This window comes from Anolis sagrei, chromosome 2 (genome assembly GCF_037176765.1).
Source record: "Anolis sagrei isolate rAnoSag1 chromosome 2, rAnoSag1.mat, whole genome shotgun sequence".
Lineage (NCBI taxonomy): Eukaryota > Metazoa > Chordata > Lepidosauria > Squamata > Dactyloidae > Anolis > Anolis sagrei.
The window spans coordinates 130,608,998-130,634,717 of NC_090022.1; the positions used below are offsets into that span (position 1 = coordinate 130,608,998).

The 25,720-nt window shown below is 37.9% G+C and overlaps 1 protein-coding gene across 4 annotated transcripts in view; it reads left to right on the top strand.

The window, feature by feature from the left end:
* RPTOR (regulatory associated protein of MTOR complex 1) overlaps positions 1–25,720 on the top strand; it is a 422,313-nt gene that overhangs the window by 157,505 nt on the left and 239,088 nt on the right. For all 4 annotated transcript variants that reach the window (XM_060764302.2, XM_060764303.2, XM_060764304.2 and 1 more), the window contains exon 6: positions 19,954–20,129. In XM_060764302.2, coding sequence (XP_060620285.1) covers positions 19,954–20,129 — 176 coding nt within the window. The remainder of the gene's footprint in view (positions 1–19,953; positions 20,130–25,720) is intronic.

Here is a 25,720-nt window from a genome sequence, read left to right on the forward strand (position 1 = left end):
GGGATGCTGTCAGTTCTGAGAAGTCAAAAGGAATGATGAATATTGAGAATTATAGGAACTCCATGTTCATTCTTGTTGACCATATCACTCTTAAGAAAGTAAGCAGTTGTTTGCTCAGAATAAATCATGATATCACTGAAAGATCCTGAAGATTAGCATCTAAATAAAAGCAAATGAGATTCAGAACCATTTGATGTTTCCCTAAATGAGAATGCAGGAATCTTTTTTGGTGACTGGGGCAGGGGGATGCAGATCCACCAGGGATGTATCTTTTCATGTTTTGTGGAACTATGAATCTCCGCATCCTTCACCATTGTCTCTGCTTGTTAGACTGATGGAGATCCTGTCCAGTGACATTGGGCATGGAGGTAGGAAGAGACACATAGTGACAACATAATATTGGGCATAGGGGTCATACATGTCTTTGCTAATAATCTGTCTGTTAGGAAGCTGCATCCGATAGGAAGTTCCTCATTACAGTATATTCTTTCACATCAGAACATGAATATTTTATGTACTTCAACAATGAAAAACCACATTTTGTAATGGAAATTGTTGCTCTTTTCCAAATAAACTTAATCTGGACTCTGATAAAGTTGAGTCTTCTGTTGTAATTACTCTTAGCTTCCCTAATACACACAGATCTGGGTGTTACATCTGAGGAAGTAGACCTAGGGCCCTTCCACACAGCCCTATATCCAAGAATATCAAGGCAGAAAATTCCACATTATCTGTTTTGAACTGAAATATATGACAGTGTGGATTCAGGGCCCTTCCACACAGCCCTATATCCCAGAATATCAAGGCAGAAAATCCCACATTATCTGAGTGTAGACTCAGATAACCCAGTTCAAAGCAGATATTGTGGGATTTTCTGCCTTGATATTCTGGAATATAGGGCTGTGTGGAAGGGCCCTAGTCCACACTCAGATAATGTGGGATTTTTTTCCTTGATATTCTGGGATATAGGGATGTGTGGAAGAGCCCTCAGATAACCCAGTTCAAAGCAGATATTGTGGGATTTTCTGCATTAATATTCTGGGATAAAGGGCTGTGTGGAAGGGACCCCTAGTCTGCAAAACATTAGGCTACAAACTTCTTCCTCTCAGGCCCCTTCCACACAGTTGATTAAAATCCCACATTATCTACTTTGAACTGGAATATATGGTAGTGTGGACTCAGATATCCCAGTTCAAAGCAGGTATTGTGGGATTTTCTTCCTTGATATTCTGGGTTATATGTTTGTGTGGAAGGGCCCAGAGTCTCTAAGGTATTACATGATCTTTTGTGTACTTTCTCATTGCATTCATATAGACACCAAAGGGAGAGTGTGATAACCTTGGATCCTGTTTAGAGACAAAGGTGAGATAGACAATTTCAGGAAAAGAAATAAAATAAAATAAAATCATATGCTACATATGCTACTTCCAAGATTAGAAGGAGATTGTCTCTGGATATCAGTTGTTGGGGAATCACTGTAGGGGTTTTTATTTATTACCCTCATGTCCTTTATGTAGGTGCCCTGTGATCATGTGATTGTCCACTATGGGAGACAAGACACGGGACTAGGTAGACCTCTCAGCAAAGACACTTTCTTACTTTTTATCCTTATGTTCCAGTGCTATGTACAATCTAGAGAGAACTTGACGTGCATGCATACCTCTGCCTCCCATACAGTTGGAGTGCACTTAGCTCCCTCTAGATTATCCCTGGTATTTATGTATTCAGAATGAAAAATGTCCTAGAAAATGGAATGCTGCCCAGAAAAACTCAAGGCCAGTTCTTCAGAGCTGGCAGTAGCAATCATTCAACAGAACACAGAGTGGTCCAGCTGATCTTGTGCCATCAGAAACGCTTCTCTCAATTCAAATGACACAGCTTCTTGGCTGACTCTGTTTTCTGGATGCTGAGAGTTCACCAGATGAATGTTTCACATTTGCAAGGAGCAAAGGTTTTAAGATATGCTGAAATAAATCTAGAAGTAGTTGTCTTTTGGGGTGTCAGCAAGGAAAGTAGGGTCACATTTGTGATAAATGAAAATGGCCTTGAAAGGGAAAGGATGATTCCCCATAGTGTTTTATTTTTCCCTCTGAAAAAGTCAGTTTCAAAACAAGATATAGAATAGCTTTTTTATAGTAAAGCTGTTTCCCAGAAAATAATGTGCCATTGTTAACTTCTAGATTCTGTAGCACAACTCAATAATTCCCGTTGTTAATTATAAATTTAATCCTGTACTTTAATGCAGGAGTGGGGAAAAATGTAACTTTAATTACATTTGGCCCAGCCATAGATTTTAAATGTGTTTTGTGCTATTGTTCAATGTTTATGCTATTTGTGTATGAGATTTATTTTAATTGCTTTGTATTAGTATTTGTATTTTGCTTTGTATCGTGGTTGTTATTGCTTGTATTGATGTATTGTGGGCTCGGCTTCATGTAAGCCACACCGAGTCCCTTGGGAGATGGTAGCGGGGTATAAATAAAGTATTATTATTATTATTATTATTATTATTATTATTAATGCTGTCCATAGGCTGTGTGTGGACCCTACTTTTATGACTCATTAAAGCCTTTTGCTAGTTTCCCCCAGCCTCTACCCCCCTCTCAGTTGTGCAGTTTTTAGGTGTTTTAGCCCAAAACCATGCAGAATACCCCTCAAGCACAGTGATATGCAAACACACCCCACCTCCCACAACAGTCCAGATTGTGGTATTGTCATCTTTGTGGCAGGGTACAGCCCTTCATTCCCCATGCAGTTGCCACCTTTTGCTTTAAGAACTTAATTAAAATTAGGACATTAGGCTTCAACAGGGTAGATTACTTGTCCTCTGGCAGATTCAGTAAGACAAGAAAAATGAGAACACTTAGGGATAAGAAAAATTAGGACTGGAGAAAATGCACCAAATGTCTGTGTTTCTAGAGTAGAAAAACTAGGGGAAAGATGACTGAGAAGTAATTGAAGGGATTGGGAAAGAACTTAAGAGTAAGCAAAAGGAATGAGTCACGTGTGGCATTGACCTGAGGCTAAGTAAGTAGCCATGGTACTTGCAGAATGTCAGGCCCTTTGGTCTTGAAAGGATTCTGCCTGAGCAGGGGCCTTTTGACTCATTTCACTTCTCCTCTGTTTATTTTATTGAATAGGTTGCAAGAAACACCTTTGAAATCCTTCGTAGTTGTATATTTTTGTTGCTGATTACTTAGTACACTACTGCAATTAAATGATGTTTTTCCCATCCCTCTTTTCTTGTCTTCTCCCAGTATCTCCCTCCCAGAAGATACTCTCTACCTATTTCATAATTCACAATAGGCCATGTGTTTTGAAGGTCAACTTGACCTTGAAAGTTTTAATTTAGGGCCAAAAGAGTAATCCACTTAAACATATTTTTCCAGTGCTCAGAAATATACCCCATTGAGCTGCTTTCAGTGTGTTTAATGCTGATTGCCCTGTGCTGGGTGCTTAGATACTGAAGAGGAATCCCTGAAACCTCCCATCTCCATCTCTGCCTTGTCTCTGTTTTTCCCTTTCACTCCTAAACTTCTGCTTTTTACATATCTCCGTGTCCAGTGGGCCAAGTTTGGTAACACTGGAACTATAATGCAAAGATTCACACTATCTCATCTCTTGTTTCTTTATAAATATATTTGGAAATAAATCCCATTGCATATAATGAACAAAAACATGTGCAGATTAAGTTTCTTGATTGTCAAAATAGTGAGAAATTGAGGCTACAGTGGTTCATTATTACATAAAAATGATCTGCATATAGTCAGTATTAATAAAAAGATTTCTGATTAAGAATTTTCTGCCCACGATTCTCTGATCTTTGTGAACAGCCACTTTTTGTTACACATGCAAGTGAATTAGTGTCCTCCAGTTTAAATCATCACGTCATTCTATACTAAACCCTACCATCAGTTCCCAATAATCTTTAATAAGTCAGCTGTTGAGAAGCATCTGAAGAGTCTATGCATTTAAAAGAATGAGTACAGATAGAAAAAATGGAGGAGAAACTGAATTAAAGAGATTGTAAATAAGACCCCATGTTTCAAGTTGATAATTTCAAGATTTGTTTGAATTTAAACATCTCCATACAACAAATTAATTATGGGCTTTGTTTCCATCTGGGAGGGAAAATCCAGGATGGAGAATGGCAACTTTAGACAGAGAAAATATAAAAGGATACTGTTTCATAATTTATTTATTATAATAATTGATTTACTCTATATGTATCCCACCTTTCTCTACCCCAAAGGGGACTCAAGGCGGCTTTACTTATGGCAATTATTCAATGCCTTTGGATAACAAACAGAATACAGTTAAGTTAAAAATTAAAATTATCCAGACGAAGGCCAAAAGGGGGTGCTAGACAGAGAAGGATACCCCATTTTACCGGGGGGGGGGGGTTGAAGGAGTAAAACCATTTCCCTTGTTTTCCTGCCCCCCCCCCCCATGTTGGTCTCAGGGAAACAACCCTCGTTTATGAAATGAGAAGTGGGGAGAAGGAATAACCTGCAAAAATGGGGGAAATGGTTTGTCTCCTTCAATCCCCCCCCCCCATAAAATGGACTATCCTTCTCTGTCTAGCGCCCCCTTTTGGCCTCCACTCAGATAATGGAACAGTAGCAATGAATGTATTTTTCTGACTCAAATGAGACCCAAGCTTTCAGAAACAGTGAATTTACAATGTTCACAATGACCTTTTAAAAAATCATCACATAGACAATATAAAACCATCTTAAAACTATGATTAAAAAACTGAAACATCCCAATAAAAGCCCCTGCGTACAGATAAAAAGCATGCTTAAATAAAAATGTATTTGCCGACTTCCGGTGGGTGATGGCGACGGGCAAGCCTCGTTGAGAGGGAGCTCCGACGGGGGTCCAGCGTAGAGGTGCTAAAGGGTGAGCTTACAGCTCCCCCACCCTTGCCGGATTGAAGGCAAGGGTGTAGCGAACCCGCAGAGGCTTGTAGAGCCCCTAAGAATCCTCTTCCCTCAAGGAGGGGGGTCGAAGGGGTTCCGAGCCGGCGGGAAGCAAGCGCCCCGCTGGGATCGGGCGAAAGCCCGTTTCAACCGCAGCCAGCCCGCACAAAACTATAAGAAGAAGGAAAGAAGAAATCTCGAAAGAGAACTTCAAGAAAATCTCACCACCAGGTAATTAGAGACAAAGAATTAAGCGAAAAGAGCTGAGAATTGAATCAATAGTGAAGTGAAGAAAATAAGGAAGAGATAAGAGAATTCGAAGAGTGATAGCGAATAAACTGAACTCTGATTTTAATTTGGAAAGAAAGATTTAAAAGACCATAAGGATCAATGAGGCGATTGGAAACACTAAATGAAGATTATTAAAAAGAGCTATCCAAACGAACTGCCGTTATTGAAGAGAGATTGCGAGGGTGAGAATTGATAATATAACTGTTAAAAGCTCAAAACTTTATTAAGGTAATCTCCTCCTCCCTAACCCTCCCTTTGGTCGAGAAAAGAGAAAGGGGAAAAAAGACAATACGACCTTGGCGCCATATTGTTATGGCTAGAGATCCGTCTTCTTCATAAACAAATTGAAAAGACAACGTGGGAAGCGGCAAAGACGGAAAAAGGAAGTGACGAGAAGGAAGAGGAGGAGCTAGGAAGAGGAAGGGCGGAAGAGGAGACGGCAGGAAGGGCGGAAGTTAGTAAAACCATAGAGAAAATCATAGAGAAAAACCATAGAGAAAAAAAAACCATAGAGAAACATCGCTACGGAGTGGCAGGAGTGACATACTTCTCTTACGGAAAAGAAAGACGTAAACAAGACAAGCGGATAGCGGAGGAGAAAGCAAGGACGAGAAGAAGACGATTGAGATTAAGCGAGGAAGAGAAGCAGATGAGGGACCAGATCCAGGAAGAGAAGTAGACGATAAGCCAGGAAGAGAAGCAGACGAAGGACCAGACCAGGACGAGAAGTAGATGACAACCCAGGAAGAGAGGCAGACAATTACAGTGAGAGAAAAAGGGGAAAAGTGTGACAGCCAAATCAGAGAAATCTAAAGAAGATTGAAAGGTTGGGGATCAAAGAGGGGAAAATAAGTGACTGACTCAAATAGGGGAAAGCCATTGGATAATCATATAAGGGTAGTAAATAAGAATTCATATTATATTGAATGAATGAATGCTGAAGGCTAAAACATATAAATTGATTTAATTAGATAGAATTACTATTAAATTGAAGTACTAATTATCATTATTATTAATATTGGATTAATTTGATTATAAATTAGACTGATTAAGTAGTGAATATTAAAGAATATAGATTAAATAAATTTATATATATATAAATATATGAAATCAAGATAAAACAGATTTATAAAATTTATAAATCAAAGTGGATATTTTGAATTAACTAAAGAAATTTTAATAAAGTATCAGAAAGGGGCTCTGTGAGTAATAAAAAGTAGATGTCATCAAAAAGTAAACAAGAGAAGGAGAAGATTCAATTAAGAAGAGGATCACTTGATACCAGCCTCAATATGGAAAATATCCTGAAAGAAATTAAAAAACTATCTGAAAAACAAGATTCATTAAAAAAAGAGATGGCGGATAAACAAGAGGAGTTCTTTAATAAGCAAGAAAAGAATTATAAAAATATGACGGAAGAGTTTCAAGGTATGAAAAAGAAAATGGAAGAGGAATTTGGGCAAATAAAAAAAGATATAACCCAATTGCATGGAGAAGTGAAGGAACTGAAAGATAGTAAGGAAAAGATGGAAGCAACACAATCCCACATTTTAAAGAGAATTAAAGGTATAGACAGACAAAAGGAAAAAATAGAATTAGAGCAAGAAAAATTACTCCAGAAACAAATGGACTACTATCTAAGATTTAGAAATATCCAAGAAGAGAAACAGGAAGATATTGAGCAACTGATGACCAATTTGATTGCAAAATGCCTAGAATGTGAAGAAGATGAACTGGAGATGGAGCTAGACCAAGTGTATCGAGTATCTTCATTTTACTCAAGGAAAAATAAGACACCACGGGATGTGATAGTCCAATTTACACGCAAAAAAACTAGAGATGATGTGCTATACAAAAGTAATAGAAATCCAATTTTCTATAAAGAAACCAAGATTGCTGTTCTGAAAGAATACCCGCAAGCGACACTGAGTAGAAGAAGAAAATACTACTTCCTTACAGACGAATTGAAGAAAAGATCTATTAGATTCCGATGGGAAAGAATTGAAGGCATTATGGTTACATATAAAGAAGAAAGATACTGGCTAACAACGGAGCAGAAGGCCAAGGCCTTCTATGAGAGCTTAATAAAAGAATCAGGAGAGGAAAAACCTGGAGAAAGAAAGGGAGACAAAAAAGCATTGACACCGGGAAACGGAAATGGAAATGGCAAAGAGAAGAAAAAACCAAGAATTGAGACCCCAGAAGAATACAGACGATTTAGTAAAAGTCAAGGGAGTGGTGTACCAATGTCAGAAGACTTAGGCGAGGGAGCCTATGGACCGGATGTGACTGCGCAAGGAATTTCGGAATTGAACCTTGGGGATATAGGATCAGACACAGATTTACTCGGATAAATGGCGGAAAGACAAATTAAATGCTATTCGAATAATATTAACGGTTTGAACTCGCCCCAGAAACGCAAAAAAATATTTGGGAAATTACAAAAGGCAAACTTTGACATAATATTATTGCAAGAAACTCATATCTGCCACAAGCATGTGGCACATTTGGAAAATAAAAGAAGACATTTTATTCATCATATGAGAAGAAGAAAAGAGGAGTAGTCACATATATAAGGGACAACCTGACACCGGAATTGGCATTTAAGGATGTAGAGGGAAGATGTGTTGCTGTCAGAATCCTGATGGGCACCTGGAAAATTCTTATATGCAATATATACGCACCAAATGGCCCAAAGACAAAATTTATTCAATTCCTCTCTACAAAATTGAGAGAAACAGAATTCGACGAGCTTATATTGATAGGAGATTTTAATGGAGTGATGGATAAGAAAAAGGATAAGAATAAGGCAAAAGGGAATGGAGATGGTGGAGGGCTGTTACCGCAAAAATTCTTCGACCTTCAAAGAGAATTTGATTTAGAAGATACTTGGAGAGTCAGAAATGAAAAAAAGATGGACTATACTTTCTATTCTCACCGACACAAATCCTGGTCACGGATAGACTTTGCTTGGATAACAAAAAACTTATCAACAAAAGTCGAGGAAATGGAAATACTTCCTAGGGACATTTCAGATCATTGCCCATTGGAAATAAAAATAAATCAAAAAAACTATCAAAGGAAATGGAGACTAAATGAAAATTTGATTAAGACAGAGGAAGATAAGACACAATATAACAAGATTATCAAAGACTACTTAGAAATTAATGACATTGATGAGACAAAAGTACAAGTAACATGGGATGCGTTGAAAGCTGTGTTAAGAGGATACCTTATACAACATGGAGCTAGGAAAAATAAAGAAAGAAATAGACAAATGAAGGAAGTGATGGATAAAATTAAATGTAAGGAGACTGAATTAAAAAAGAAACCGGATAGCAAAAAGTTGAACAAAGATTTAGTAAGACTCAAACAGGAGAAATCCCGTTTGGAAATGGAAAAACATGCAAGAGAGCTGAAATTTTTGAAACAACAAAGATTTGAGAATGCGAATAGATCTGGGAAATGGCTAGCAAGACAAGTTCGCAAGAAGAAACAAGCCACACAGATAACGAAAATAATTGATGGGGACAGAACAGTTACGACAGACAAGGAAATTATGGATGAATTCAAAAAATATTATAGTAAATTATATACTAGTGATGGAATAAAGAAAGAGGAGATCACTGAGTATATAAGTGAATTGAAACTACAGAAAATTTCAGAAGAAATACGGGAAAAGTTGAATAAAGAAATTACGGAAGATGAGATAGATAAAGCAGTGAGTAAAATGGATTCGGATAAAGCTCCAGGCCCAGACGGATTTACAGCTGGTTTTTACAAATCAATGAAGAGAACGGTTTTACCAATATTGAAAAAGGTCTTAAATGAGGCACTGCTACATCAAAAAATCCCAGATTCTTGGAACCAAGCTGAAATAGTAATGATTTATAAGGAAGGTTCAGTACCAGAAGATATAAAAAATTACAGACCTATCTCCTTACTGAATGTAGACTATAAAATATTTACGAATATCTTGGCGACAAGATTAAAAGAATTCTTGACAGATTGGATAGGGGAGGACCAAACAGGGTTCCTCCCAGGGAGATATATGAAGGATAACATACGGACAGTCTTAGACCTGATTGAATATTTTGAAGCAAACCACCAGAAGGAAGTGGCGATATTATCGATAGATGCAGAAAAAGCATTTGATAATTTAAACTGGGACTTCTTCAAGATCTTAATTCAAGAAATGGATATGGGATTGAGATTTACAAATGCAATTAATGCCATTTATGAAGAACAAAGGGCGAAAATACGGATAAACGGCCAACAATCTGAGGAATTTGCAATTACGAAAGGAACCAGACAAGGATGTCCGTTATCGCCTCTGATTTTTATAATGGCTTTAGAACCATTAATGAGGAAAATAAGAGAAGATACGAATATTAAAGGAGTAAAAGTAGGAAAATATGAATACAAGATTAAAGCTTTTGCGGATGATTTATTAGGAATTGTAGAAGACCCAACAAAAAACTTGGAGAATTGGATAAAGAAGGTACACGAATTTGGAAGAGTGGCAGGCTTCAAAATTAACAAAGGGAAAACCAAAATTTTAACAAAAAATGTCAAGATGGAACATCAGGAGGAAATAACAAAAACAACAGGAATGGAGATAGTTAAAAAACTAAGGTATTTAGGAATCTGGATAACTGCAAAGAATTGCCAATTGCTGAAAAACAATTATGAATTTACCTGGAGCAAGATACAGAAAGACCTTAAGAATTGGAAATCACTGAAACTATCTCTGTTAGGAAGAATAGCATTAATTAAAATGAACGTATTACCAAAATTATTGTTTTTATTTCAAAATATACCAGTAATCAGGAATCAAGTAATTTTCAAGAATTGGAATAAAGAATTATTGAAATTTGTGTGGAACGGAAAAAGACCTAGAATTAAATATCTAAACTTGATTGACAAAAAAACAAGAGGCGGCCTAGGATTCCCAGACCTAAAAGCATATCATGATGCATGTGCCCTTTTATGGATAAGGGATTGGATGTTGCTAGAAAATGAAAAAGGTTTGAACTTAGAAGGTCATGATCTACGAGTAGGATGGCATGCCTACTCGTGGTATGATAGAGAGAAAAAAGAAAAAAACTTTGGAAATCATTTTATAAGGGCATCCTTGATAAGAGTATGGATGAAATATAAGAACTACTTCTACAATAAAACGCCTTTATGGGTGTCTCCAATGGAGGCACATCAAAGAAGACTACTGGGATGGAGAGCGTGGCTAACATACAAAGACATCTTGATAGAGAAGACAGCGGAGATTAAACCATATCAACACTTGAAAGAAAAAAACATCAATCTGACATGGCTGCATTATTTACAGATGAAAGAATATATCAAGCAAGATAATAAGATAGGCTTCACTTGGGAGGAAACAATTTGGGATAAAATCCTAAATTTAAAGAAAAAAGTAATTGCAGTTATCTATAATACACTCTTAAACTGGCTAACGGAAAGTGAACAAGTTAAATCATGTATGATAAAATGGGCAGAAAATATAAGAAGGCCGATACAATTTAAAGAGTGGGAACAGATGTGGAACAAAAAGCTGAAATATGTGTATGCAACTGACTTGAGAGAAAATTGGATAAAAATGTTCCACAGATGGTATACCACTCCAAAAAAACTTTCTTTAATGAATAAAAACTCCTCTGATAAATGTTGGAAAGGTTGCCAACAAACCGGTACTTTTTATCATATGTGGTGGACATGTAAAGAAATAGGGAAGTATTGGTCTATGGTACATGAAGAATTACAAAAAAATTTGAAAAGAGCTTTTAAGAAGAAACCAGAATACTATCTGTTGGGCTTTACTGATATGGATTTACAATTACAGGAAAATGAGGACAGACTTTTTACTTATATGACGACGGCAGCTAGAATTACCATAGCAAAAATTTGGAAACAGAATAATATTCCTACTAAGGAAGATTGGCTTGATAAAATCAGAGAAATAAGAGAGATGGACGAATTAACTTTTTTGTTGAAAAAAAATACTGGAAATCCGATAAAGAGAACAGAATGGACACTTTATGATAAATATGAGAAAGAAGGAAATAACTAAGAGACTGATTTTAAAATTTTTGGGAACAATTTTATTTCAGAGACACTGCACCTGATGATGAGATGGAAGTCAACCCTTTTTTATATCTTTTTAATTAGTATATAATTTTTCCCCCTTTTTTATTTTTTTATATTTTTTTATTTTTTTTATTATTATTATTATTATTATTTTGTCTTGTCTCTTTCTCTATTTTTTTATATATATTCATTGTCTTTAAAATATCTTTCTTTTTTTCCACACTGTTCTATCTTCTTTTGAGTGTTCTCCCTCTTTCGTTGTATTCACTAGATAACTCAATAAAAATTTATACAAAAAAAAAATAAAAAAAAAATAAAAATGTATTTGCCCACTGGTGAAAGGAGAGCAAGGAGGAGAGCAGCCTTGCTTCCCTCAGAAGCAAGAGGAAGAGAGGCACCATATCCTCATTAAGTGACTCTGTGGAAGGAGCAAGAGAAAGCTTTCCCCTGAAGGAAACTTAGCACTGCCAGGTTATAGACCCAAGTCTTACAGGGCTTTAAATGTCATGACCAGGACTTTGAATTGGGTCCAGAAATGAACTGGTAACTTGTGAAAAAAATTTAACAAAGGGGTCATAGGTAGTCCCCGAGTTACAAACATTCAACTTGCATACAACTCATAGTTATGAACATAGGTAAGCCACAGGAAGTGAGAGAAATCTATCCCTAGGAAGAGAAATCCACTCTTGTACAAATTATCATGGGGAAAAGTTGTCTCCACTGAAGCTTTCCCGCTAATACTTATTTCCACAAGAAGCCAAATTTTTCAAAATCCAAATATCACGGGGACAAAAAAGTGAGGTGAAATCCTCTGAACCCTCCATCCTTGGCTCCATCCTTGGCTAGCCTTTGGTCTTGGTATCAGCAACTCAGACTTGTTGATAAGCAGTTTCAGTATTGACTGCTCAAGCAGATACATAGACAATAAAAGAAACACTACGGGGTTGTTAATCCTCCCCTGTGCTATCCAAAGCTAAATGATATATTTGGCTGGAGTTACACTTAAAAAATGTACCTGTTCTGACTTACGTACAAATTCAGCTTAAGAACAAACACACATAGAATCATAGAGTTGGAAGAGGCCTTGTGGGTCATCCAGTCCAACCCCCTGCCAAGAACCTATCTTGTAAGAAGATATTTATAGTGTAATTCTTAACTTTTAAAGAGCTAAATGTGCCTAAGAACACAGCTTAATTTCCTTTCCTTTTCTTAGCATACATTTTGAATAAAGATTCTTTTTCTTATGCCTCCTGCCCCTGGTGAAGACCATGCTTTATCTCTTTATTTCTGCTATGCCTATGGAGAGGGATAAGGGTTAGTTTAGCCAGACCTTTTCTAGCTAATTAGTACCTTTATTCATTATATGAGCCATGTAACCCTCTGGAGGCAGTATTCAAGGGTACATTTGTGGGTCAGAAGAAATGCTTTTATGTAGTCCGTATTTCAGAACTAAGAATCTCATAAAGCATTAAGAACTTTTCCAGAAAACAGGTGTAGTGTATCAGTTACAGCAGCTACCTCATGAAATGCTGCTAAATTGTTTTTCAGTCTTCTTGCTTTCTACACATTTTAAAACAATGATAAAGGAGTTCCTCTTCCATAATAATTTTCAGGCAATTTATCTTTACATTATAGATTGTCTTTTGTGATAGGATAACAATGTGGATAAAGTGAATTCAGAGATTACTTAGTTGATTGGTTCCATCTTTTGGTATATTTCATAAGGAAACCAACTCTTTTGCACGACATGTGAAAAAGAAGTTCAGATGACCCTTTTGGGGGGGGGGGGGGTTGCATCATAAAAAAAGATCTGCACATGCCATATTTGTATAATGGAAGCAGATACAAACTTGTGCTTCACATTTAAACAGATCAGGAATAAATTTTATACCTGTTATCGCTGTTGTTGAAGTGATAAAGAAAAACTAAAACAAGACTTAAATGAAGCAGTTTTAAGATATATGGGTTACATAGCACCTGAACTGATCTGATCTTTTTTTGTGTCAGAAACAATTTGAGAAACTGCAAGTCGCTTCTGGTGTGAGAGAATTGGCCGTCTGCAAGGACAGTGCTCAGGGGAAGCTCGGATGTTTTGATGTTGTACCATCCTTGTGGGAGGCTTCTCTCATGTCCCTGCATGGGGAGCTGGAGCTGACAGAGCGAGCTCATCCGCTCTCTCTCCGCATTTGACCCTCAAACCTATCAGTCTTCAGTCCTGCTGGCACAAGGGTTTAACCTGTGCAACCTGAGGTTCAACTGATCTGTTGAACCCAATTTAATGATGTGCCTTACCTTTGTCCTACAGCAAGTAATGCATTAATACATTTTCTATTTTAAGATTTCATTTACCCTGCCCTGGTTTTACATTTTCATCCTCAAATGGTTGATTACTTCAGGTTACCTGAAAGGCCATCTTCACCTATGTCAGCAGTTGGCAACGGACTGAGGTTTGAAGGTTGCACAACATCTTTACTGGGCTATGTTGCCTTGTACTTCATAATTTTGAGGCAGGCATTAAAATATTCGGAATGGTCTTCTAGGCTTACCCTCCTCCCCACTGACACACAGCTATTTTAGACCCAACCAAGATTTGGAATTCTTCTTGTTTGGAAAAAGCAAAAGAAGAAGGCCACTGGGACAAAAAAAAAAAAAAAAAAAAACCATGGGGAGCCCCATACATTGCCAAGAACAGTTCATCTTTCAGGTGCTCACAGAATCTCAGACCATTGGCCAAGCTTGCTGGGACTTCTGGAGTTGAAGCCCAAAATAACTGGGACACAAGTATTTGAGAACCCTGTAGATCTAGAAAGTATTTTGAAGCCCGGGGGGGGGGGGGGTTCAATTAAGGAGGCTTTTGGACTGCAAAATGTCTCTGATGTGGATTCTTTTGTCATTCCCCACTTCTGTCATATCTTTGCTACTAAGAGCTGTGAGAGATAATCTCTTCTGCCACCTACTAATATGTAAGGTATGTTTAAAATGTTGCCTGTATCCAAACACTATAAACTGTCTGCCTTTTCTGTCTATCAAGCTCTTTCACTGTTTGCCTTTCTATTCTCAACAGGAAGCAAAGATCTTCCTATTGTTGGTAGTTGTTTCTGACTGCTTTATTCTATTGTTCTTCTGTGTGTTCTCTGTGATCACCACAAATGGGTCTTTGATCTGTAAATCTTTGCTGAAATCAGTGATTGTTTAAAAACAAGCTCCATCCTTGGCTAGCCTTTGGTCTTGGTATCAGCAACTCAGACTTGTTGATAAGCAGTTTCAGTATTGACTGCTCAAGCAGATACACCTTCTTTGGGTCAGTGTTTTTGAGGGATGTTTTTCTTCCCTGTGTAAGGAAAGAGAGAGATTGTATGAGGAGGAAGATAAAGAACATATAATGCTGTGCCTGTGTTCTCAGTTTTATTAGAGCACACAGAGATTGTGCAGGTCAAAAGTACAAACAGTCTCTACCACATAACATATTATTTCATATCATTAGTTCCCACGGATCCACTCTTTCTATTACTGTTACTTAAGGATTTCTATTTGGGACACGAATCTTCAGGTGAAATTCTCTATCTTGGCTTGTAATGAGAGAGATTGATAAGAGATCGATTTGCAGTTTAGTCTATCAACTCTCCAAACCATATGTGACTGCAATGTCTGTTATATTGCCAATGTTTACTGTAGAATTGGTTTTCTGTGTTCTGTGTGCAGTTGCATGTTACAGTCATACTTCTTTTGCACGACCTGTTATCATTTCATCTCAACACAGTACATATCTTTGGTCCCTGGTAATGTTATGGAAATAATCAATGTAGTTCTGTATACTATAATTTTAAGGACGTTGCTTATACTTCCAATGTAGAATCCTGTTCACCAGTCACCATCACTGCTCAGATCATCACTCAAACCCATCTTGAGTATATCGAGCTATATTTCAGAACAGATCACCTGAATGTTTGGGCCTAGATGCTAAGTTCCCATTTCTGATTCTGTCTTTGACTTCAGGAATTTTCCCATCTGATTCAGTAGTTCAGTAGTTGTGGTGTTTATGTCCTGGAAAACGGAAAATCTGTATAGTAGCTATTTGGGAAGATGGTGCACATATTTTCTTCCAGTATATAACTTTTAATTCAATTGTCATTGAATCACTGCAGATGAAATGAGAGTGAAATGTTAACTCCAGTCCAATAAAAAAATAAGATAAGCAGATGAGCACAATGGGACAAAACCTCACTCATCTGTAGCCCTAACTATTCATGTTAGTGACTGTTTAGACTACATGGCTGCATTTCAGTTTTTGTGAGAGAAAGTGTAGTCCTTTCCTCCATACTCTCCTGTTGAACAAAATAATGCAGCTTTGCCTTTTCAGTCGGAGGTCACTTTCTTAGGGTCCAGGAGAGCAATAATGCCAGTCATAATGTTGAGTATGCCACCTAATTATGGCAAGTGCAATTGTGGGTTGCTGCTTTGTGTGGCTAAGATCTACAGGCATAACTGAGGGCATGACCTGCATAGATCTATCATTCAGCAGGGAAAGCTTGTTTAAAGCAAATAGTGCCACAGACTAGCTTTTTAGTATTTGTAGAAGACTGAAATTGAAATTCGGAACCCACTGCATTGTTGTTTAGTATTCTCATTCTTCAAATCTCTAATGATGTCTTCCCTTCTATCCAATGTCATCTTTTAAACAGTATACACATAAGTACTATCACCATTTTCAAGAAGATGCCTAGAGAGTCAAAACTCTTATCTGACTTCTTAAATACTCCACATTCCCTTGATGACCTAATTTACAGAGCAGAACTCTTTAAACCTATGGTGTCCACTCTGTCACAGCAGAGCGGTGGTTATTGGTTTTGATGTTTGTTTTATATACTGTTTAATGCTGGATGAGGGATAACAGGCTGAAATTGAATTCTGACAAGACAGAGGTCCTTCAGGTCAGTCACTCAGCCGAACAAGGTATAGGGTGGCAACCTGTGTTTGAGGGGGTTACAATCCCCTTGAAGACACAGGTCCGCAGTCTGGGGATCCTCCTGGACTCAGCGCTGACGCTTGATGCTCAGGTGTTGGCGGTGGCCGGGAGGGCCTTTGCACAGTTAGAAATTGTGCGCCAGCTGCGACCATACCTCAAGAAATCTGACTTGACCATGGTGGTTCACGCCTTAGGTACCTCAAGATTGGACTACTGTAATGCACTCTATGTAGGGCTGCCCTTGAAGATGGTTTGGAAACTACAGCTGGTGCAAAGGTTGGCGGCCAGATTGTTAACTGGAACAAGTTACAGGGAGCGGTCAACCCCCCTGTTTAAACAGCTCCACTGGCTGCTGATAAGTTTCCAGTCCCAATACAAGGTGCAGGTTGTTACCTATAAAGCTCTAAACCAGGGGTCCTCAAACTTTTTAAACATAGGGCCAGGTCACAGTCCCTCAAACTGTTGGAGGGCCGGATTATAATTTGAAAAATATATATGAATGAATTCTTATGAATACTGCACATATCTTATTTATAGTGCAAAATACACTTAAAAACAATACAATAATTAAAATGAAGAACAATTTCAACAAATATAAACTTATTAGTATGTCAATGGGAAGTGTGGGCCTGCTCTTGGCTGATGAGATAGGATTGTTGTTGTTGTGTGCTTTCAAGTCATTTCAGACTTAGGTTGACCCTGAGTGAAGGCTGGGTAAATGACCTTGGAGGGCCGCATCTGGGCCCCGGGCCTTAGTTTGAGGACCCCTGCTCTAAACGGTTCAGGACTTGCCTATCTTTGTGACCGCATCCTCCCCTATGAGCCTACATGGTCCTTAAGATATTCCGGGGATGCTCTCCTCTCGCTCCCACCCCCGTCTCAGGCACGGTTGGTAGGGACGAGAGGGAGGGCATTCTCAGTGGTGGCCCCTCATCTCTGGAACTCCCACCCCAGGGAGATTAGGCTGACACCCTGCCTATCCACATTCTGTAAGGAATTAAAGACATGGATGTTTCGTTGTGCATTCGACTGATGACCCCTATGACAAATGATTGTATCATGACCTGAATCTTGACCTCAATTCCTATATTATATTACTGTATATATTTTCAAGTTAAGCTGAATCGATCCTGTTAAATTGCTGTTTCCATGCTATTTCCTATGCTATTATACATTTCTCTCCACCTTTGAACCACTCTATCCTTTAACCAAATAGTTCCCTCTTAGTTCCCTCATAGTTCCCTCTTCCCCCCTCCTCCAAAAATTAGTCTGCTGTTGCCTTGATGTTTGTTTATTATTGTTTATGCTGTTTTATGCTATTTAACTGGTTATTGTTCTGTTTTTAATTGTATTTTGCCTTGGGCTTGGCCCCATGTAAGCTGCCCTGAGTCCCCTCGGGGAGATGGAGGCGAAGTAGAAAAATAAAGTTCTTCTTCTAATGTTGTTGTTTTATTTTATTATATTGTTTTTTGTTATTATTTTGTTGATAAGCATTTTAATGTGTTTTAACTGTTTTGTTGGGTGTGGCCCCATGTAAGCTGCCCGAGTCCCTTCGGGGAGATGGAGGCAGAGTATAAAAATAAAGCTGCTGCTGCTGCTATTATTTCAACATCTTGAGAAACACCAAACCTCTAAGGGTTTGCATTATAATTCTTCTGGATTATGCTTAGATTCTGAAAGCCTACCATTGTTGACTGGTTCTTGTCCAAAATCGATTGGATGTCAGTCTCTGTTGAGCTTCCAGGAAAGAATGAAACAATTATAGCCAATAGGCACAAATATGTGTACAACCCCATTGGGTGGGGTGTGTGGGGGATCTTGGTCCCCCACATCAGATAGCTTGGAAAGCATTCCTCTGTGGGTTTCGTCACAGTTTATCCGTCTCCAGTGTTTGAAGAAAATGTTGAAACTCTCATGAAAAAGTGGCCATCAAGCAGTTGTTGTGGTGGTGGTTGTTTTTGTTTTTTTTGCTTTTGCAAAATAAATGTGCAGGGTTTTCTCCTGGTCCTTTACTAGTGCTTCATAACTCTACCAACACTTTTTTCCATTCCATTGGCTTTCAACTTTCAGTTTAAACTGACTGCTTGAACATAATTTCAGGACTGCAGTGCCACAGTTACCTTTGATTTGTGCTTGGTCATTGCAGATTTCAATTTTGAGTCCTTGATAGCTTTCCCATATTTTGATTGTTTTTTGGTTATACGTTCTCTCCTTGTGTTGCAACCTGGACATTGTTTTGTCTCTGGTAGCAGATTCATCATTTTAATTAGATAATAACTTGTTTGTTCCCATTTAATATATTTTATCAACATTCATAGTTGTGTTGAATACCTTTTTGTTTAGACAGATCTTCAGCTGTTTACTGGCTACAGCAGAAGGGCCTTTTAATGAGGTATAATATATTGCATTTTAAACACTTTTCAAGCCATTTTAAATTAAAGTTTTTATTTGATTGCTTATTTAATTAAAAAACCCCTTTTAAGTATACATTATTTTAACTTAATAATGTAAACTGCCTTGGGTCCCACATTGGGAGAAAGATAGGAAGTAAATCAATCAGTAATACATTAACATCTCAGGAAGCAAATCAGTCAGTAATAGACCCCTCAACCTCTGAGGATGACTGCCATAGATTTCAGCAAAATGTCAGGAGAGAATGCTTCTGGAACATGGCCATACAGCTTGGAAAACTCACAGCAACCCAATGATTCTGGCCATGAAAGCCTTCAACAACACAGTCAGTAATACATTAACTACTATCTCCCCATCACAAACTGCTGCCTTAATGACCCTTGCTTGGAAGATATTTGCTTGTCCCAATTGCACTTTGACAACTATAACTTCCATTGTTTAACATGCTTTTCTGTGATTTCTCCTAATGCAGAACTGATTCTTGTTGAGTTTCAATTAAAGGGGAAGTTGTGCCATCTTCTTGCAGAAGTCAAGAGAACCTGAGGCTGGTGGTGGATAACTGTGCCTAGTTTCAATGACAGCATCCATTGGTTAAGCTGAGAGAATTTACAGAAATCACAAACAAGAAGAGTAGATTGCGGTGATTCTTTGAGTGGTCATCTGTAAACTCTCTCAGCCCCCCCCCCCCCCCCCCCGGTTCATGTTTCCTCTATTTAACATGAAGAATACCTTTTGAGTGAGATTGGTCATATGTGTAGTGGAAACCCAAAGATTTTGCTGAAAACTATTCAGGTTTACAATGTTCCAGGTGTGGTTTTCTGTTCATGCATCAGACCTGTTTGTTCACATATCATCATTCCAGGAACAAAAACTAGAGGAGAGATGCCTGTTCTTTTAATATTTTTTCTCTTTTGTAATTTGTGGCATACATTTGATTGTGAGACTTGGCAGGAAATGGAATGAGGACACTCATCTCTAATCTTCACTACAATGCCAGTCGATGAGCTACTGACGACTGGCACTGCTCGTTTGCTTCCGCTGGCTTCCCGCTGCAGACACGGCAGTGATACCAACTTCCCCTGAGAAAATTCTGTGCAAGAGCTATGTGCCTTACTTTCCAGATAACCCTCATATTATTGTCTATACTTTAATATCTCCCAACTGTTTATGTTTTGGCACACATTTCTATGATGTAGTAATTAAGTAGTAGGAGACTTACCCTATTTTTGTTTGTTTGTTTGTTTGTTATTTCCTATGAAGGTGGCAGCAATTAATCCAAATCATCCACTGGCTCAGATGCCCTTGCCTCCTTCAATGAAAAATTGCATTCAGCTGGCAGCATGTGAAGCTAGTGAGTTGCTGCCAATGATCCCTGACCTACCAGCCGACCTGTTCACATCCTGCCTTACTACACCAATCAAGATTGCATTGAGATGGTGAGTGACTTATCTCTCTTACCAGCATGTTCATTGCACATTCTATGAGTTGTGCATATTGGGGTGATAGACTTGTTGACCCAGATACGTTAGCTGCTCTAAAAAAATATGCACTACTAAATTGCAAGGATTTCTGGTATTCAGCTGAGGGAGTATCTTATTAAGCACACTTCCACCTTTCTTCCTTTGATTATTCTGCTGTTTATTACATGTTGGATTTCAGTGGATATTTAGGTTTGTTCAGATTAAGGGATTTACTGTACTAGAAATTAAAGAAGTCTGTCTTTTCACAAATCAGAAATGCCATATGGTGGCACAGTATGTTGTATCAGCAGATGATTTCTCAGATAAGCTATAAGGCTGGTCCTCAAGTTCCTCTACCTGCTTATTGAAATGAGGATCTCCTCATTGGTATTGTACTTTGAGAGTTGGTTTGCAACTCCCATATGTTACAGGATGCTTTAGATAAGCCAGTTAATTAATGGTATATTGAACACAATTAGGAGGCATAAATAGAAGAAGAGAATGTGTAGGGATCTGGCTTCCTGTTAAGGCTGAGAGAAATGAAAGCTAATTTCAGGATTTTTAATGTGCCAAAATAAAAGAAACACAGACACATGTACATACACATCTGACAGCTCATTGTTTTCTTTTATCTGTTTTTCATGGTACAGCGCAGAATACGGATGTATCTGTTAATTCTGTTTTTGCAGAAAACTACACCGATTAATTGTACTTAGGCCAGAATACAATTGCTATTCATGTATGTAAAATTAGTATACATATCTTTGTTTCCATATCTGGGCAACCATGCACTGTAGAGTAGATTGCAATCGTATTTGTGGATATCATGCATTTATCTTAAAACACAGATGCACATAGTTATATATTTGGGGATTTCAAGAAACAGATATTTCCAGAAGACAATGATATAGAATGTTTCCTACTGAATTTGAGTGTATTGTCACCAGTCAGGTCTGAAGCACAAAACCACAGCTGGGTGCGTTCTATAAATCATGTGTTTCCTTAGATACAGAAGTGTCAATATTGGCCTGTTTTTCACATTGGTATAAATTAAGGATCTACAAGTACAGTGACTTACTGTAGACAGGTATTGTGCTATTCAAATGTGCATCTTTTCTCGTTACTCTCACTTGCTTTAAGAGGGTCTAAAAAAGCTATGGGCAGTAATCCATAGTTTCCCATTCCAATTTTTCATAGCACCTGAATTTTGCAGTAGCAATATCTCTGACTTTTGTCCCCTGCGACAAGACATGGAAAGTCACCAAGAATAAACTCTGGATTCTTTCCAGCTCCAGCTAGTGGTTTCCATGTCATAGGGCAGGGCAGTGAATCTGCTACATTGTTTAGTACAACTAGTCTGAGTTTTCATTCAAATTAGTCAGCACCATTGAAGTTCAAAATAAAACCCAGAATGTTTCAGACTGAAATCCCACTGACATGGAGTTGATCAGCTGCTGCAGATTTTCTCTTTATCTTTTATTAAATAATTTACACTGCATTTTTAAACTGTATTTTTGAGAGCCAATATAGAGCCATGATGGTGTGCAAAAACAGAGGCTGGGTGGCCATCTGTCAGGGATGCTTTGAATGTGATTTTCCTGCTTCTTGGCAGGGGGTTGGACTGGATGGCCCATGAGGTCATCCAGTCCAACTCAATGATTCTCTGATTCTAAAAAGGTTGACCCCACATGCTATGGTTTATTATGTAGGTAACATATTTCTTTCACACTTTTGCTTGGTTATTACTTGATATCTCTAGAGCAAACTGATCTTATCCAGGTTTCAGGTTCCAGCTTCCCCTAAGGAATAATTTTCTGTCGTCTTTAGTTCTGAATAATTAAGATGACAATTATGATGAACCCTCATAATTGTCATGAGTCCTATGAAGCCATTTGTAAAGTAGCACTCTTAACAGAGAAATGTTAGAAGTTATGGATGTAATTATTTTTAAATAATGGAATAGTTTGTCATTGACTTTCTGTTGTTTATGTTTCTCAAAAGGTGGATGAGTGACTGCAGAGTGGATTCATAGGCTGCTAACAGCAAACTGCTGAACCACTATTCTAATGATATCAGCCCTCCCTTGAGGTTGCTCCTTTATCGCAGACAATTCTTGAAATTAAAAGACTGCTTATAACTCTATCCCAGAGGCAGGAGAAGAGAGGGAAATATAAAAAATAGGTCTTTGTTTATAAGGAAATCATGCATCCAGTAAAGACTGAAATGTAATTTCACCAAAAGGTTTACATTTATATTACTGACGTATAGAAAAGTCTCCTTTTGCTGTAGAAAACGAAGCACAGGTTAACCTACCGAAACAAGGTGGATATGTGCATTCTAGTTTTCTTTCATCCATAGCCATATCATTACTGGGGAAAAGTAAGTTGAAAAACTTGTACTTTGTTCATATTAGTTATCAGAACTTGAAGCTGTCAGCATTAAAACAGGTGTGAATCAGAATCCAGAGACTTTATATTTATGAATGTCAATGTAACTGCTCCTATCTCATAGGAAGGAGCTAAGTGTCTGTACTACAAGTTCAAGTTATCTAACTTCAGTGTAAATGATATACACTGATATGATAGCTGCAAAATCTTAGGAACAAAGATTGGTTTACAAAGCTCACAAACAATGAAACTCAGGCTATGATAGCCTGAGAGGGAGAGACAATATTAAATGGCATTTAGAAACTTGGTGGTCCTATTTTCGGAATATATAATCAAATACTTCATTAATCAAAGGAAAAACAAGTATATGAATAGTCATGCAAAACAAGACTGGTATAGGAAAGGGTCTATTCTAACCAATAAAGTAGATGGAGATTATAGATTTGGAACCTTGAACCAGGCTTTCCACACAGTTAAATTGATGCAATGACATAATTGCTGTTCCAGGAGGGATGGGGGAAATGGGGGGGGGGGGGGTATGGGTAATGGGAGATACACATCTAAGAAATGTGTCATATAAGATAAAGTTACTTTTGGAATAATGGATATCGAGATAAGACTTGTATAGCAAAATTTGTTAATTGAATGGATGTATCAATAGATTTTTTTAAACAACTACAAACAATGAAATGTATGTATGACTGATTAATTAAGGTCTCCCTAATTCTCAATATTTTAAATGAGGCAAGATTTGTGTTGTTGAAGGCTTTCATGGCTGGAATCACTGGGTTGCTGTGAGTTTTTTGGGCTCACAGCCATGTTCCAGTAGCATTTTCTACTGACTTTTCACCTGCATCTGTGGCAAGCATCCTCTTTCTCCCACCCTGGACATTCCACACACACACACACACTGCCCTCTCTGTGTGTGTATATTTTCACCACTCAACTTGCTTCATTTCCTACAGACCTCTGAACAAACCTTAGAGGATGCTTGCCACAGATGCAGGCGAAATGTCCTTTTAACCAGCAAAGCTATGTCAACCACAAATAAAGACCTTTTAACCAGCAGAGCTATGTCATCCACAAATATTTAACTTGGTTTATTTTAGGAAAGAATGTAATTGATCACTGCCCCTCCTTCCTTTTTTCAACTGTTAATATTGAGGGATCTTTGCTTTTCCCTCTCAAGTGGGCAGCCAATTGAGCAAATCTTTACAACACAGTACCACTGTGCCCTTTTTGTAGTGTGAAGTTTTGTTTGGGAGCTGAGAAGAGGAGAAAGATGTACCAGGCTGTTGTTTTCAGCAGCAACTAAGTAACAACAACAACAACAAACTATTTATTACCCACCTCTCCTTTTGGCTTGAGGTAGATATAAATAGATATAAATAGTACATCACATATTAAAACATAGTTAAAATGCAACAATGAAAGCATATATTAAAGCATGTATTACACATATTAAAATAACTGAGACAAAAGTTAAGGCAGTCCTGTAGGTAACCTGGATCCAAACCATGTAGTGCTTTAGAAGCCAAAACCAACACTTTGTATTTTGTCCAGAATCTATGAGGTAACTGGCAACCAGTGGAGAATTTAGTATAGGAGAATTTAGTAAATATGCTCATTCCTAGATGTACCTGTAACTCGTCTGGCTGCCATGTTTCCGTGCTAGTGTCATGTAGATGTTTTTGCAGGATAAACAGAAAGTGTAGACATGGATTTCTTTTCCAATAGTTATAGCTATCGCACTAAAAAGCATTTGCTCACTGGCAGTGTCCTTGTGCTTATATTCACACAAGGAAGAGCCTAACCTATTTGCAGTTTAGGACATCAGGGAGCCTTTAGGATGTTTTAGTTATTGATGTAGTTAAAAAGAAATCTTAAGTAAAACTAAATAACCACTTCCTCCTCCGTTGGCCAGCGTGGAAAGAAAAAAAATCTTGTTGCAGTTCCTCTAATGTCATTATGCACCAGGACTCCAAATTATTTCCACAACTTGTTGAGAAACATAATCTACAAATCAAATGAAATACAGCATTTCCCTTATTTTTGACATCTATAGTTCTTTTGGGCTTTCAGGTCATAATTGTTCTGTGTAGCGTTGTGTATAACCTGTCCATACAGCAAATGGAAAATCTGGAAATGTGAAAAGGATGTATTTGAAAAAGTAATGGCAAGACCCTAGTGAAAACTAGCAAACACCAATAAGAAGCAGAAATGTGAGGATGAGAGAAGAGTTAAAGATGTGAATCTGTCCTTTAAAAGCATTTCAGTCCTGTTGTTTTACAGCAATAATGGGGGATTTAAAAAGTGTTGATTCCCATGTGATGTTAAACTTGCAACGTCTGTCATCTGCTACTGTTAAGGCTAATAGGAATGGCAGTCCAAAAATATTAAGATGTCCACTAATTTGCTACCCATATTTCAGTTGCTCTGTCTAAACATTTCTCCAGAGAAGTCTTTAATTGTCCTTTAGTATTGAGAAGGGTGGGAGAAGATATCCTTGTGTTCAAATCAATGATGATGTTCACCTGTTGTCACTATAGTATGGGCAGGTACTGCTATTCTTTACTTAGGTAACCACTTTATGTTTTAGCTTGGAAAGGTTGCATCTTTTACGTCAACCATAAGTTATTGACATGTCAGACAAGCTTACCAGCCTATTAGGGGTTGACAGAGAAGGAACCAAGAGTTGGCCCATTCAGTTCTGACCTAGGCACAGAGGAATAGCTTCCCTCTAGCAGTGGCATTTGTTTGTACAAGGTGGAGGGGTGGAGTGTCCCATCTCTATTTCACCAGTGGCTTCACTTGTCTGTGTGGAATACCTTGGCACCTATTCCTACAAATTGATAATTAGATGATTGTCCTAAAACATGATATATGAATTATTCTCCAATTCATTGTTTTTTCAAACTGCTCCTCCAGGTGTTTTGGACTTCATCTGGAAGGACTCTGCTCCAATAAAATGTAAACACCTTTTGGGATCATCTGATATTTGCCATGTCATGGTTAGGTGGCTTGGCAAAGAAAGTTGTGGGTAAAAAGTGCTGTGATAATTTGTAGAGGGAAAGATATTGTTTGCCCTCCAGATCTGAAAAGAGTGTCTTAGAATTGCATCTCAGTACCAAATTGATAACAAAGTGATAAGCAATTTAAGATTATATCATATCAAAATTA